The sequence below is a fragment of the Tachypleus tridentatus genome, chromosome 4 (genome assembly GCF_004210375.1).
Source record: "Tachypleus tridentatus isolate NWPU-2018 chromosome 4, ASM421037v1, whole genome shotgun sequence".
In the NCBI taxonomy this organism is placed as follows: Eukaryota; Metazoa; Arthropoda; class Merostomata; order Xiphosura; family Limulidae; genus Tachypleus; species Tachypleus tridentatus.
This window is the reverse complement of record NC_134828.1, coordinates 59,942,124-59,957,897: the sequence shown is the minus strand read 5'-3', so window position 1 is coordinate 59,957,897 and position 15,774 is coordinate 59,942,124. Positions and strand designations below refer to the sequence as shown.

The 15,774-nt window shown below is 30.5% G+C and overlaps 1 protein-coding gene across 1 annotated transcript in view; it reads right to left on the bottom strand.

Annotated features, from left to right (window-relative positions):
• Positions 1–3,767: 3,767 nt before the first annotated feature.
• The window catches only part of LOC143249223 (transmembrane protein 245-like), a 35,773-nt gene continuing 23,766 nt past the window's right edge, over positions 3,768–15,774 (bottom strand). The window contains 6 exon segments of the mRNA XM_076498699.1: positions 3,768–7,570; positions 8,904–8,974; positions 9,383–9,571; positions 12,088–12,262; positions 13,249–13,486; positions 14,250–14,372. Coding sequence (XP_076354814.1) covers positions 8,956–8,974; positions 9,383–9,571; positions 12,088–12,262; positions 13,249–13,486; positions 14,250–14,372 — 744 coding nt within the window. The 3' untranslated portion in view covers positions 3,768–7,570; positions 8,904–8,955.

Below are 15,774 nucleotides of genomic sequence, written 5' to 3'. Positions count from 1 at the left end.
CAAAACTGTTACCGGAATTCTCTAGCATAGTTTTAACAGTTCATCATAGTACTTGGATGAACTATGCTGGTTTTGGTATTGTCATTACAGTATCTGAATATATTACAAACTGAAAACAAAAATTACACTACAATAATTACTTCAGGAAATTTAATATGGGCGTATTTCGGTTCGAGTCTGTGGAAGAAATCTGTATTGTGAATGATTTGGGAATTTCCTCTGCCAACAAATGCAAAATTCTACAGAATTGAGTTTAACTATGTTTCCGTAACAGAAGTCAACTGAAACAATATTAATTTTTAACAGTGACTGCATGAAACAAGAAATCGTAAGGCGGTTTGGACTCAGTTTATTCAAGGAGTTGGTTTACAAATGCTGGTATTGTTAATGATATTTAAAAACTAGATTTGCCAGATGAAGTTACGTTTTAAATACTAATAGATAACATTCATGTTTGTTTTTTACCGCAAGACTACAAAATGGACTTTGTACGCTGTGCATAATAGAATCATATATTTTAGTGTTTCAACTCTAACATCTTACGACTGATCCACTTGAAGACACCATGCAAGTTAATAAAAACATTTTTATTTTTGTTTTTACCTTTCTTAACGACTCGTAATCCCAGGGTCGCGGAGAAAGTGTAATATATGAACCAAGTTATCTAAACCTTTAAAAGCAAACCGAACCTGATTTATTCAATCTAATGTCTATCAGGAACAAGCAGGACCCCCTTTCGCTTTACTTATGATAGTCCACGAGTGTCGGTCCAGCATAGTAGAGTAATACTACCCACTCAGCATGCAGGTGGTATTATGGAACATCTCATTTCTGCAGAACCTGCTGCAACATAGACAATGTATATCGATTTAATTATTGCCAGTGTGAAATAGGTTTCATAAAACATATATCTGCCCAGGCAACACTTGCAAAAGTGTGGGATCCTATGAAAACAAAGTCAAGATCTCTGATAGATAAAGAAGAGACAAGCGTAGCAATGAAAATATTCCTTCATTTGTATAATATAGTAGAAGTGGTTTAAATAGGTACAGGTGGCAGTGAAACAGCCCAAGATGAAATTGTTGACAGATAACACAAATAATGCGAAATAAATGTTTCGGGTGAGGTCCATATACGAGTCTGCACAATGTTCTCCACTGAGCAATTCAACTAATAAGGACATAGAATTGTGACAAATCTGACGAGACCCAACTCGCAGAAGATTCAATGCTTTCAAAAGAGAGCCCAGAATAATCAGTATAGAGCAATTTCAACCCACCTTGTCAATGTAGCCGGGGATAATTATGGAAAACTGAATTATTTCAATAAATAAACAGTCGTTGCCTAACATCTCTAAAGAAATTAGTGTAGGCAACGAAACCTGTAACATCATTAATGGATAAAATAAACAATCGAAATCTGGTTGGTCATAGAAGTGAAAGATAGAGATCAGATTAATTGGTGAAAAGGTTTTATCCCTTTTCATAGCTGGCAGTGTCTTATGGAAAAAGAATGAGTCTAAAGACGTAGGTAGAACGATAAAACGTCATGTAGACAGTCAGCCTAAACCACTCTGACTGGTAATGTCTGTAGGTGAACAGCAACGAAAAATAAACCTTCAGATAAAAGCCACAAATGGTTGTTGAAATAGAACATGTAATGCCATTTTAATAAATCAGTTAAATGTCGGTAATTATCATTTGGGACTCAAAACACTTTGTCTCGAGTATTGAACTCTAATTGATAAGGCCGACTGTGAAATATGCAGAACCCGTGCCAAAGAGCTAAGTCAGGTCAAAATACGAGTTATAGTTGGAATTTCTCATTGATTTGGGTTCAATATCCTTACAATACTCCATTACCGATATGTGGGCCATTTCTGTCAATTGCAGGACTAAGTAAAACCTGAAACAAATACATGGTAACCATGAAAATTCAACCCCAACTAAATGCGAAGGACTGCATAACCTACATGTCTCAAGCTTGATATTCTGAATAACAGGAGTATCATATTAGATCATGGCTGCCTCTACAGAATTGGTCAAAAGAGGAAGTAAAAGAGATGGGTACTCTTGAAGGTACTGCAGAAGCAGAAGCCGGGGTGTAGCTGCCAATCCAGTGCTATAGACAGGACCCGATAATGGGTTGGAACAAATCATAGTTAATACCTTGGGTAACATATGAATTGTAATTCTCTCCCATCCTGATGGAATTCATCCTCTGCCAAAGCCCGAAGGTGAGGTACTGGAGACCAAATTACCAGTAGTTGGGTGTTCCAACAAGTGGGCAATCCACCAATCAATTATCAGTATTTGAAACGAGAGCCAATTCAAAATAAAAACCTTGCGATACAGCATCTGTTCTGTGAGGAGAATCTGTTTGGACCGATACTATTAATCTGTTACCACAGCCATCATCTGTAACATAGCAAGCTTGTAAGCTGATATGATAGTAGTAGTCACAAGAAAAATGAGATTCAAAGTTTGAAAATAATTGACCAAGTGACCCTTGACGGGAAATTTAAGATACCACTGTGAAATAGTTGGAGTAACGCTTGACGATTCTCCTTAATAATCCCAGAGCATGAGGCATTACCTCTTGAAGAACAAGAAAGACTAACACGTTGCGTGGGTAAGCCTCATTGCCCATGCATATACCCTGCAATTTTGACTGTTCGGATATGCACCTCTTCTGTAAAAAGAGGCATTCGAATGATATCCTCGTTCCAAAAAAAAAAAAAAAAAGAACCATCCGTGCAGTGAAAGAGGGAAATGTAAGAGCCAGGCTTACTATTCTATGTCTTATATCCAGATAAGAGTCAGTTGAGCTCAACTGAGATACCCGATGGATTTTTTTTTAATGAAAATCAACCAGGTAACACGGACAATAATCAGAGTATATCTACAAATCATTGTAGCCATGACAAACACTTTACTGATGCTCTGTCGAAAAAAGTTACATCATCTGAATAACGTGTTTATATACAGTACCAAGACACATTAACATAGGTGGAGAATGTCAGAAGACAAATATCGCCAAGGGAAAGCAAGTGAGATATAAAAGACTGGAGCAAGTAAGAAAAAGAAAGACCAATACTTTTGTGGGCAAAGGTAAAAACCCTGGCAGTATAGTAACAGCTGTAGTGTAAGGGAAAGGTACGTTTTGAAAGATAAAATGTTTGTAGTACACTTGTGTAAAATCACAAATAAATAGAATTAAGAACCCTTATATCGTGTAACTGGAAAATGTTGTTTTAACTGTTTTTATTTACTTAATATTTCAGTAAAAGCTCTTCACAATTCTTTAGTTATTTCTCAGTATTAATAAAGATTATCTAGTAAATTTGTTTACATCCTATTCTTATCAATATTTGATTACCTAAAATTAGTGCATTTTAAATTCACTTGACCTTAATTGTAATTAAACTTGGTACCAAAAAATTAATCAAAATGAACTGTTGTTTTAGGATCAAAGAATTCAATTTGAAATAGAGAACAGCTCACCTAACACCAATCCCATGTGAATTAATTAGAATACCAGAAATATTATGCTACACAACACATGTTGAAGACTGTTTTAATATGGTATCAAGACTATTTGTCAACTTGAGTTTACAGTCCTGTAATGTAATCGTTTTTTACTCAAAATCCCTTAAATAGTTAATGAAAACCTTATATCAAGTAAAAAAGCAGTTCTGAATAGCAAGAATACATAAATTATTACTACCATGTTTTCCTCAACAAAAATGAAGTGCACATAAAAAGTGGTTCACAATGTTTTATTTTGTATTTCTTTTCAAATAAAACAGAGTTACAGATCTCCTTGTAGTTAAAAATGTTTCACTTCCAGAAGAATTAACAACTTAATCCTGTCTCATTTTTAACACAGAGATCAAAACAGATACTTCTTATATGAAATAGAGGTATACTTTATAAAATTAGTTTTCTGGATAAGAAACTTGGTATGCCAATATTTGGCCAGATTTTAAATGAAAAACAAACAAAATACTGTGTAATGACTTCATACCAGCAGTAACTTGACAAAACTAATTATCTAAGGCACAAAATACTCAAAGTGCAACAGCTTCCTTCAGAAATAACCTTCTAGCTTACTCAACAGTTTCAGCTTCTGATATAATGACCCCATTAGTTAATGAGATTGAAGCTTCTCACTTTCAGTGTCCCAAGAAACGAGGTAATGTTTGACTTAAACAATATATTAACAATATTAACTAGCTATACTGATAGTGCAAATATATGTTTCTAAGCATTACATTTTTTTTTTAAATTAGCTATATGATCAAAATATTCTATAATAAGAACCAGCAACAAACAAGTCAAAGTACTTTGACACTAATGAAGAATATTAGGTCAGCTGAAACTTCTTAGTTTGCATATTAAACATAAATCTGTACAATGATATTTTTCTGTGCCCACCAGAGGGATAGAATCTAAAAAATTAGCATTATAATCCTTCAAAATTACTTCTGAACCTCTGAGGAAGGAGTCAGTAAAACCCTGCAATATCAGTTTAAGGGGGTGAGATTAGTTCTGCAATTTTAACATTAATAAAACATAGCCATTACACATCAAAATATTTTACTACACCTAACAGACCAATGTACCACATTCCACTAAATAATGCAAAACATTTAACTAGATTACGCTCCATAGATAGAAACTGGATCTCATAACAAAGTGTTCCTTATGATTCAGGCAACAAGTCCAAAATATTACATGTTGTGAAATGAACCATTTTCTAGTACAAATTTTATAAGTTTTTAAATACATAGCATCTTGGTGCATTTTAAAATTAAAGCAACTCATAAAATATAATAAAGCTGAAAAGACAATAAAAGTTACTATGATCAATTTATATCAAAACTTAAGAGTTGGAAAAATATACCTATTTAAATGTAAAAATATTAAAAAGTAATTTATTCTTTCTTATGATACTCACATGAAAAATAAAAAATGGTTTTAATAAGTAGTAGACATGCTGTAGAAATAAAAATTACATCTATACGAATGTTATACCTTTGTTTATTACTTTTAATTAACTAGGCATTGCTCATGTGTTTCTAACAATAAACACAAGAAACTTAAACTTTTAAATATCTAGATGAGAAACAACATACAAGCTAGTAAAGATTTTATTGATAGCCCAAAAATGATGCACAGTAATGTTGCATTTGCATGAAACTATTGCTGGAGAAGTTTAGAAGATCATTTATATATCTTCTTGAATTTCCAACACAAGTTCTTAACTATGTGAAGCAAACAGTAGGTAACTTCTGATTTTAAATTTAATGCAATATTTTAATTATACATTTACAGTACCATCCTAGGTTTGGTAAGAAATTATTAACCTAATTACCCTTTCAATATACAAAACAGAGGTGCTATACCTATATATATTTTTAAATAAAACTACAGAAATGTTACAATTAAGTCTAACACTTACTTTCATGGAAAAGCAGACATTTATTTAAAAGAACCATTATATTTTATTTAAATGTGCATTATGTAGAGACATTTTTTTTTATAATAAATATCTTCTGACTTTTTAAAAATGTTCAAGTTTAACTACATAAAGGAATTAAAAAGACAACACTGCTTTGGATGGACCTAAACATAGTTTCAAATAATAAATTAATGTTATAACTACACAAGTATTTGGAATCTTCCTGCTTAATTGCTGAACAAGTAATGCTTAAAAAGTTTCTTTAACATCATTAAAAAAAAGCAAATTCAGTCACACAATGTAAGCAAATAAATACACAGTTAAATAACAAGTAAACATTATCACATTTTGCTTCAACTGCACTTTGTTTTATATAAATACTTACTATTTATTTTTAATAACTAAAATATTTACAAACACACAAAACTACAACTCTTAAAGTAAAGAAAGAGGAACAAATAGTGCCAGAAACTGTTCATTGCAAGATACACACAACAGTAATAGATTTTTCCATTTATCATAAGAATGCATCATTTTTATTCAGCAAAAGAAATTATTCTATCGTATATATTATACACAATCTAGCCTTCATTTTGCATGTTTCTTTTGTTTTTGAAATAACTATTTACATTGTAACTTTTCTCTAATTGCAGATGAAGTTAAAATATTCTGAGCTTTATTTTTTAAACTGTTTTCTATTGATATTTCATCTTTTATTATTATTACTTTTATATTTAACTTAAGAAATATATGTAACAGCACAGCATAAGTAACACTACCATCTATAGACATTATGCTGATTCTATTAGTCTTAACAGGAGGAACACTTTTAGGATCTATATTTACCTGACAATAAAGATAAAATCAACAGTGGTCACTAGTTAAAACAGTTATAAAAAATCAGAAGTCTATACATAAAAAAAAGAGAACTAAACCAATCTCAAAAATCACAGTATGATAAAATACAAAACATTTTCTTCATATAAACTCTGTTTTTAAAAGTAACATAATAACCTAATAAAAAATGCCAAAACATGAAAATATATTTTATACACATACGTATCAAACAGATAATTGGGGGAAAAAAATCATTATTTTGATTGTGAATTTCCAGAATAAAATATGCATATATGATTTCTATAAAGAATGCTTACAATATTGTTTATTTGTCAAATAACTCTAAACAACAATAGAATTATCCAACATGTAATTCAATTTACTTGTATGAACAAACAGCTGAATTGAAAAGTTTATTTTTGAAAATATCTTTTGACATTACTAGAAGCTAAGCCATGGTTTTAACTAACTCATAGCAGTCTGAAACACAGACATTTAGCATACTCCTACAAGAAACTGTTAATCAGTTATTTCAGTCAATACTTTGAAGTACACTACTTGAAATCAAAACTATTTCATAACTTTGAGACTTCTACAATATGAACAATACCAAAATGTGATAATTTTTTTTTAATTTGTTTCTGCTCTCTGGTAATTACTTAAGCAAAGCAGTATTTTCACAAGTTACACAAATTTCATGTTTTTCTTACAACAGACATAAAACACATTAAGAAAAACCTAAAATAATTAAATTTTTAAAACTTAATCATACAAGTTTTAACTTATGGACAGAAAATATATTATTGCTCACTTAAACATAACTGTTAATATCTGTTACTGCAAAATATATAATTATTCTAACCCTCACTACACTAAGAATTAAAAGCTACATCCCTATGAAGATGTTTAGACAATGAAATTACTGCACAGACGAAAATTATATTGTAAAGCAATTAATACTGACATTACTTATCTTCATTCATTTTAGAACACAGTGCAGTACTACAAAAAACACAAATACAGTTATTCTTCTCCAATTTCATATAATGAATAAATTCATTACTTTAACACAAAGACAATACTTTAGTACAAAACACTTAGACTACTGTTTAGTTGTTAATACATTATATTCCATGATCTACAAGTGCAGACTACTTCTAATACATTTTAAATATTCCTGAAGAATAAGGACAAAAAGTAGCATGAAACTTGAGTTGTTCCATTTCATCCACTAGAAGCAAACAACTCATCACGTTACTGACTGTTGGTCCTGCAAAATAACAAAGAAAATAAAGGTTCAAAATGTGCAAAAATGAAGTTTTATTATTTTACCATTAATTAAAAAATAGGGCTAATATTAATTTTACTTTTTTGCAAAATATTAAAATACTTAATAACAAATAAAAGTCAACTAAATAGCTGCACAATTTAAGAACTTTTAAACTTATCTACTTTTTGCTTAAAAAAGCAAGAACAAAATTAAACAACAAACTAAAGATATTTTCCATGCTTCAAATAACCAATATTATCTTCAAACTTATCTCCAGCTTTTTATATAAAATGCAATTTGAAGAAGCTTCTAACAATTTCTAAAATATTTTTTGTCTTTCAAAAAGTATTAACACAATTGTAAAATAAACTAAACCATAAGGAGAAAAAAGACAATTTAAATTTCTTACATATATATAAATATATATATCCTTAGTAATAAAAATGTTTGCAGAAACTCACAAAGTAATATCAAGAGCTAAGTCATGTTTTATCTGACTCATAGCAGCCAATAACTAATAAAGTCAGTCACAACATACCTACAAGAAACTGTAAATAGTTCTGAGACCAGCTTTAAAATCTGTACCCACCTTATTTGTTTGTTTCACTTTTAATTACTCATCTTTAGATCTTCACCTTAATAACAAATTTTTGGAGATTTTGCTGCTATATCACATCATGTATTTTTAATTAAAACAAATAAGGTAAGAGATAAATGAATCCTTCTCAAATTACTGAGATAACTTAATTATCATATGACACAGTGTGCAATAAAAATATAAACAAAAGATGTTACAAATTTGATGTTGATTTTTGTATACAAAAAAGGTACTCAAGAATATGAAATAACATTATCTACTTCTAACACTGTGAATGTTAAAAAACAAAACAAAACAAAACATTAGATACAGATATGCCAATTAAGCTTTGTGAACAGAGTGTAGTAGTATATGATACACTGTGCAGGGTTCTTCTCTACCAAGCTTTAAGAACAGAGTAAAATATCATATGGTACAATATCAAGGGTTTTCTGATTTTTCTGGAGTTTCACTAATTAAATGTCATTTTTCTGCAAACATCTTTCTAATAAATAAGAACTGTACATTCCTTACAGTTTGATGTCTAACACTTTTATTCCTCACTATAATAACTCCAAACAAAACACCTTTGTAATGCTAATTTTCTCCAAAAGATTTAGTTTTGTGAGAATTAACATAATCTTTTAGAAGTACTCTTCGTTATAAGCTGTGCTGATATACCATTTAATATTAAAAATCCTTAAAACCAATTATTCAAAAAAGTGAAACTCTTTCCCATAATAGTTGTTTACTTACATATATTTAATGCAGTCAAAGGTAAATACATTTTCTATCAGCCTTTCAGGCACTATTCAACTGTGTTCATTCTGTAGAAAAACATTAAATAATTTTCTAATACATGCAGATCTACAACAAAATTTGATAAAAATAAAAACAGAGATAACTATTTAAAAAATGATAAAATTATCCTATCAGATCTCTTTTGTGCTATATTTTTGTGCACTTTCAACAAAACCAGTTGTGCCAAACATGCACATAGAAACAAAAGTATAAAATCATATGAAATAAATCTAACATTGAAAATTTATCTATCAGGAAAAATGAAACAAAATCTAATCACATCAAATGAAATCATACACTACAGCAAAATGAGGCTTTGAAAAAAAACCAAAAAACTGAAGTAACGTCTTCCAACATAACTATCAGCATGTAATACTTACTATATTAGTTTCACATAAAAAAAAAGTTATATTCATAATACTTTAAACATATACCGTTTTAGAAGAGACCTGGCTCCTCCCTGACCTACTCTTGTACTTGAAGTATCTTGCATCATAGAACTGTACATATTAATGGCCACCATCAGGAGACAAAGAAGCATTGGCCCAAACAGAGCACCTCTAAATCCCAAGCAGAATACTCCACCAGCTATTGCCAGACCAGTCAGGTATGGATGACCACCTCTGATACAGATATATGAGAACAAATAAAACATTACTCAATATAAACAATTACTTACAAATAAAGGAGTTGCTTCTAAATATTTACGCTAAATTTCAAGCTAAAAATGCTATTGATAAAAAGATAATTTTTGTTTTCTAGGTTGAGAACTTCAATATATCCTGCAAAAAAATGTTTAAAACGTGAGATTTTAATAAATAACTAGGTGTTAAACATAAATACTAGAATTTTAGGATATTATAAATTATAACAAAATATGACAAAAACCTTATCTGAGGTAAAATACACAAGTATTTATATTCATTTTGTAAATTACAGAAATATATTAACAAATTCTATAGTCTCAAAATAATTCTTTTACATACTTTGAACTTGCAATTCTATCTATGACAGGCACAACTATTGTTGTTAATAATGCCAATAGCACTACTGGATAAATTTGTGTATAAAATGAATGCAAGACAATCTGGTATGAAAGCATCTACTACTGAAGTTGATATCCACAAATGATCATTTGAGACTACAACTTTCATAACCCAATTTAATAACGTTTGATAATAAGGTATATGATCACTCTGGACACTAATAAAAGTCATACAGTAGTGTGCTAAGCTTAGAACAAATCAATGAATCAACGTCTGTGTAATCTGTCCCATTTCTCCATCACATCTGCTTTTAATTAAAAACACTGCTTGGAGTAAAATCACATGCCATAAAGCATTTTTCTTGGAGTTAGCATGTTTAAATGAATTTATGTGCTCTAGCCCTTCAACATGTTTATGCATGTAGTGAGATTTCAAGAAAATATGAAGTCTCAATTTTATGAATAGAGACAAGCATATAGTAGTGGTGTCATTTGGGATGGACAGGATATGTATCCACACTAAACTTTACATGCCTTAGGAGAGCATTTTGAATGTTGTAAATTGATGCATTGTTACATCCATTAGTGGTGCAATGTTTAGAAAGTTTTTTAGTAGGTGATAATGTGCATCTCTATCACAGCTTATATTATTAGCAGTTTTGTTAAAAGAAAGAAAGCATTAAACAAATGGTTAACCTGAAGATGACCTAAGCAGGCCAAAACGATGTTCTCTACTTTAGTTTAATAATAGTTTTAATACCCATACCAGCTGTCTGTTAGAAAAATTGGCAATAGGTAACTGTTTGGTGTGTGATGGGTAATTAAGATAGTACGATCTACTAAATCAGTTTGTATAGTATATACTAAAATCAATGTGTAGAAGGTCATCTTTCTCACAGAGACAATCATCAGAAACCTGTGTGTGAGTATGTAAGAAATACTATCAAGTGTAATCTTAGTAATAGTTCTCATGCAGAAGTTAAGATGTGAAATAAGTTCCGAGGTTCCTAAGGGATTTTTTTTTTTTTATCATTTTTGGTTTCAATTTATTATGAATATTGGGATGACTTCAAAGCCTGGATGCTTCTATTTGTGGGAGCTTTCCAACATGATCTCTCTTTTTGAAGATGGGTGTAAATCCATGATCAGAAGAGGTTTATGAGAAACAATTTGTTTTATAAATAATTCATGATGAACATAAAGAACTTGATGTTCATTACAGAATTGTGGGGAAAAAATTTAATTTTTGTTCAGTAGACGTTTTATTTTGGCATCATGGTTGATCTAGTCATATCTAACTTTCCATGATAACACTAGTAGAGTCATTAATAAGGTCATTAAATTACAATATTTGGTGAGTTCCAAACTTAAGTAAAAGGTGCAGTTGTAAGTGATAAGACATTTATCAAAATCTTATGCTCCATTATAGATTAAGATCTTTTGTGTAACAATTTTTAAACTTACTGTTATGTGATGATACATTACTTTTTATTTTGGGACAGAGTTATAAAAATGAATATAAAAAAAACTGTTCCCTAGATAAGAAAAAAAATTATTTTTGTAATTTTATTTAAATGTAAGGAAGTGTTTTCAAGAGTTTGCTGCTGTTTATTAGAAAAATATCTGTTATTTGGTCCTTCTTTAATACAAGATTTTGTCTGAAAGAATGGGAGGTTATCAGTCACCATGTTATCACAAAGTGACTGTATATTGATGATATCGTGTGCTTTTATTAAGTTTTTCAAATATTCTGGATATATTTGCTGTTTGAGCATATCTTCAGTACTGTCAGCAGAAGAATAGAAGTTTTGTTGAAAGATAAAATTAAGTAGAAATTGATTAGATTTGTTACCTTCACTGGCAAAGAACTAACGAGTAGAAAATTCATTTTGTATTTCTAATCTTGTCTTCAACTTTCAAATTTACCTTCATGGCTCACATTTGATCCACTCCCAGAACTAATACTTGACTCCAGCAAACACCAAAAATCATATGCAGTAGTTCACTTGGAAACACTTGATGAGCCCAATTCATACTCTTAGTTTTATAAGCAAAAGTGTAAACTAAATCTCTGTAGTAACCAGCTGACTAAACTTATATGCACACATTTTGTAAACAATTACACAATATTTAAGGCAAAGTTGAAGCAAGTACCCTTTAATTTCACTGTAGACTGCACTATCAACAAAAGAAGTTGGTGCAAGTTGGCCAATAAACATAAGTCCTGCTCGGAAGACTTGTCCATTAACCAACCACAGCTCCAGCACTGCAGGTAGACAGGCCCAGTAACCACCAAGAAATGGGACTGCACCAAATATGGCAGCTAAAACTGTAAAACCAACAAATAGATTCTAGTAGAAAAACTTGTAAAAATAAAATTAACAAACAATTAAAATTAATATAAATGTCCATTGAGATTACTAATAATCAGGTGATATTTTAATGTTTACTGCCTTTACACATGTTCATTTGGACATTTTTCTATCATGACTGCTAGTTCTTAAAGCATGTCATTAAGTATGACTTTAATATGGTGTAATTAATCATTGCCATCTGCTATATAATCAACTTTGTTTGCAAATATGATTTAAAGCAGGTATGTAAATAACAACAAAAATATTTTACAAACAATAAATTACAATATTTTAAATGTACTATTTTTTTTCAATTTTCCTCAATACATCAAATACTTTAAGCATAAAATTTTTTAAAAGTTTTTATATAGTCCCTTATATAATAGGAATGACGGTAATCAAATGCAGTATAACTTAAATCCACTTGTATTCTATTATGCTGCTGTTTTTAATGCCAGTTTATTACATAAACATTACTTACTTATAAATTAATAAAGTAATTATATTAATGCATTCCTTTATAAAGTCACACAATTGTTGTTCACCTCCAGCAGGTACATCTTTTGAAGCTTTACAGTACTCACATACATGATGAAAAAGACAATATTTCAATTTTTCATTTCTACAGGGTGTTCAGAAAGTCACTGTGCACTTATATATTTATTAACAGATATGTTTCAATATAGAATACAGGAGGTAAATATGAATGACAATTATAAACAATGTTGAAAGTGACCCCCATTGGCATCAATACAGGCTTGGATCCTTCTTATTTTGTTTCTAAACATTGCTATCAGTTGCTGGCTTGAAATAGACTGAATGAATGCTGTTATCCCTGCTTTCAAAACTGCACAGTGACTTTCCAGTGACACCCTGTACTTTATCTAATTACAATAATGATAAAACTATCACAAAACAGAAGTTTCTTAATGATTTGTTCTAGCCAACATTCACAGCTTACCAGATGGAATATATATTATATTGACATCAAAGATAGTGTGAATCAACCAAGTATACAGGCCATAGAATGCAGCCATCTTGAAAGATGCAGCAAACACACCATTGATGGATTGTTCAACTACTTCTCCTACTTTGTTACCTGCTCCTCCAGAGGGTAGCATCATACTGACCATTTCAACAGGCTTGTAAAGAGTACCACTTGCACAGAGCAAATAAAATAGAGCTGTTGAAAATACAACCTAAAAAAACAACACATTACTGTTTACATCAGGTAAATATGTAATATGTGGATCCACTCTAATATTGCTTTTTATTTAGAATATTAAGTACACTGTAAAATATTATTTATACAGAATGATCTTCAAATCTTTTAACAGCAAAACACTTTATCATATACCCATGTAGTTTTGTCTAATCGAAAAACCTTCAATTTCCGTTCTTACAGCACTTATTAGTTACATCAGCTTTTACTCAATACATAAAGTTAGATACTAAGCAACTATAGTGATTATTTACAAAATAAATAAAACTGAACATTCCTTATATGCATACTTCTTAACCAATTAATTTTGCAGATACAGATGACTGCTCCTAATGTAAAAAAAAACAAAACGTATTTACTGCATTTACAATTGAGTTGAAATTAGTTTCATCTTTATATTTTATGTTATTGTGATGAGCAACCAAGAGCTTACTCTTTTTTCTACAAGCAGATTTTATCTTATCCTTATACCTAGGATATACATGAATTTGCTGAACAAAACAGTTTCTATAGAAAGAATAACAAAATAGAAGTACATTAGCAATAGCATCATCTTCAGTAGTTAAAATGCTAAAACATTTTAAACAGTAGAAACTACTAGCAGAAAAACAAAAATCTCAATCTCTCTCTACCTCCATGCTTTACTATCACTTTTAGATGTTGCTGTGAAATTAATGAAGTTATCACAATTTAAGTTAGCATTCCAAGTATTTTTCTCAAGAAACCTAATAAGAACTTACAAAATCCAGAAGGAAATTGAGAACAGCAGTTCCTCCTCCAAACAGTAAGGACAAAATTGCTGTCAAACTACTGAAGGCTAGACTGAGGTTACCAATCACTACAGTCCACACTGATTCCAATACCTAAACAGAAATATCAGTCTTTACTTTTAAAAATGATAATACATTTACACATGTCAAGTAATTACCACATTTATATTTTCAATGCATTTTAACGACTAACTAGTTTTTGAATATGCTTCTAAAAGACAAATTTGTGAAATCCTATAACCTGAGCAATTTTTAAAGGTAAACCTTTCATCTCAGGAGCAAATTCTGAAATATTGACAAAATATACTTTCTTGTAAGCACATATAGTCTCCTTATGTTTGATACATATTTGTGTTGGGCTACATGGAGCAACTGTGCCACAAAAGTGTTTCTGATAAATGATTTCAAACTCACTTTTTTTTTTTACCAAAGCAGCTTCTAGCTAGGAGTAGAACTATGAAGGTCTTTCTGATAACTGATCTCAAACTCATATTTTACCCAAGTAGCTTCCAGTTAGATGTTGGGCCACATTACAGAATTAATAACTTATGTCTGCATATTCTCAGATTTTGCAGTACCTTAGATGATTTTTACATATTGTTTAAGCTCTTTATTAACAAATGGTCTTAGGGATAATGTATTAGCATCTCCATGCTATAATCCATAATGTTAAAGTTGTATTCCTGGAGTTTCTGGAGCCATCTTGCTATCTGGCCTTCCAGGTTCAAAAATCCACCAGCTATTTCAGTGATGAAAGGTCTGTCTGGAGCATAAGCTATTGTAAATATAGAGAATGATAGAAGGGACTCGGAGCTTTAATTTTAACAACATTTAATTTTCTTTTTTTAGTTGTACAATACATCACTTTTTGGCACTTATTGCTTTGTTACTGTAGCAATTCATATATTCTTTCTTTGTGTTGTACTTAAGACAAAACTGTTTTTACTACAAAATCACTGGCATCCGTACCTAAAATGAGTGAATTTTCTATAATTAGATAAGGCAACATAGGAATATTATAAATTCATTCCCCAGTTTGTTGAATATTTCTTCAAAATCAATTGTCCAATAAAATGTATTTGGCTTTTAGGATTTGTGTAAATGACAAGTTACGTCAGGGAAAAATTTCATAAGACAGCAACATTTACTGTCAGTAACGATGGTTCTGTGGTTTTGTCCAAATTTCAATGGATCTGTAGATTGCATGTGCCAGGAAACTCATCAATTGAAGGGATAATTCATATTTCTTATGAATCAGTTTAATATTATATTTCCTCAACTGATACAAAATCTTCCTTAAGCCTTTCATAAGTATTATTCAAAGGTCTTCCCATGTGCAATTATGTTATCTAAGTAGATCAATATGATATTTCAGGGTAGTTCAGATAAAGCATACTACACGCTGCAGTAAAGGCTGTCCTCTCTATACTTGCTTTTTCAATTTCAACTTGCCAATATCCTCTTCTAACATCCAATGTTGAAAACCATTTAGATA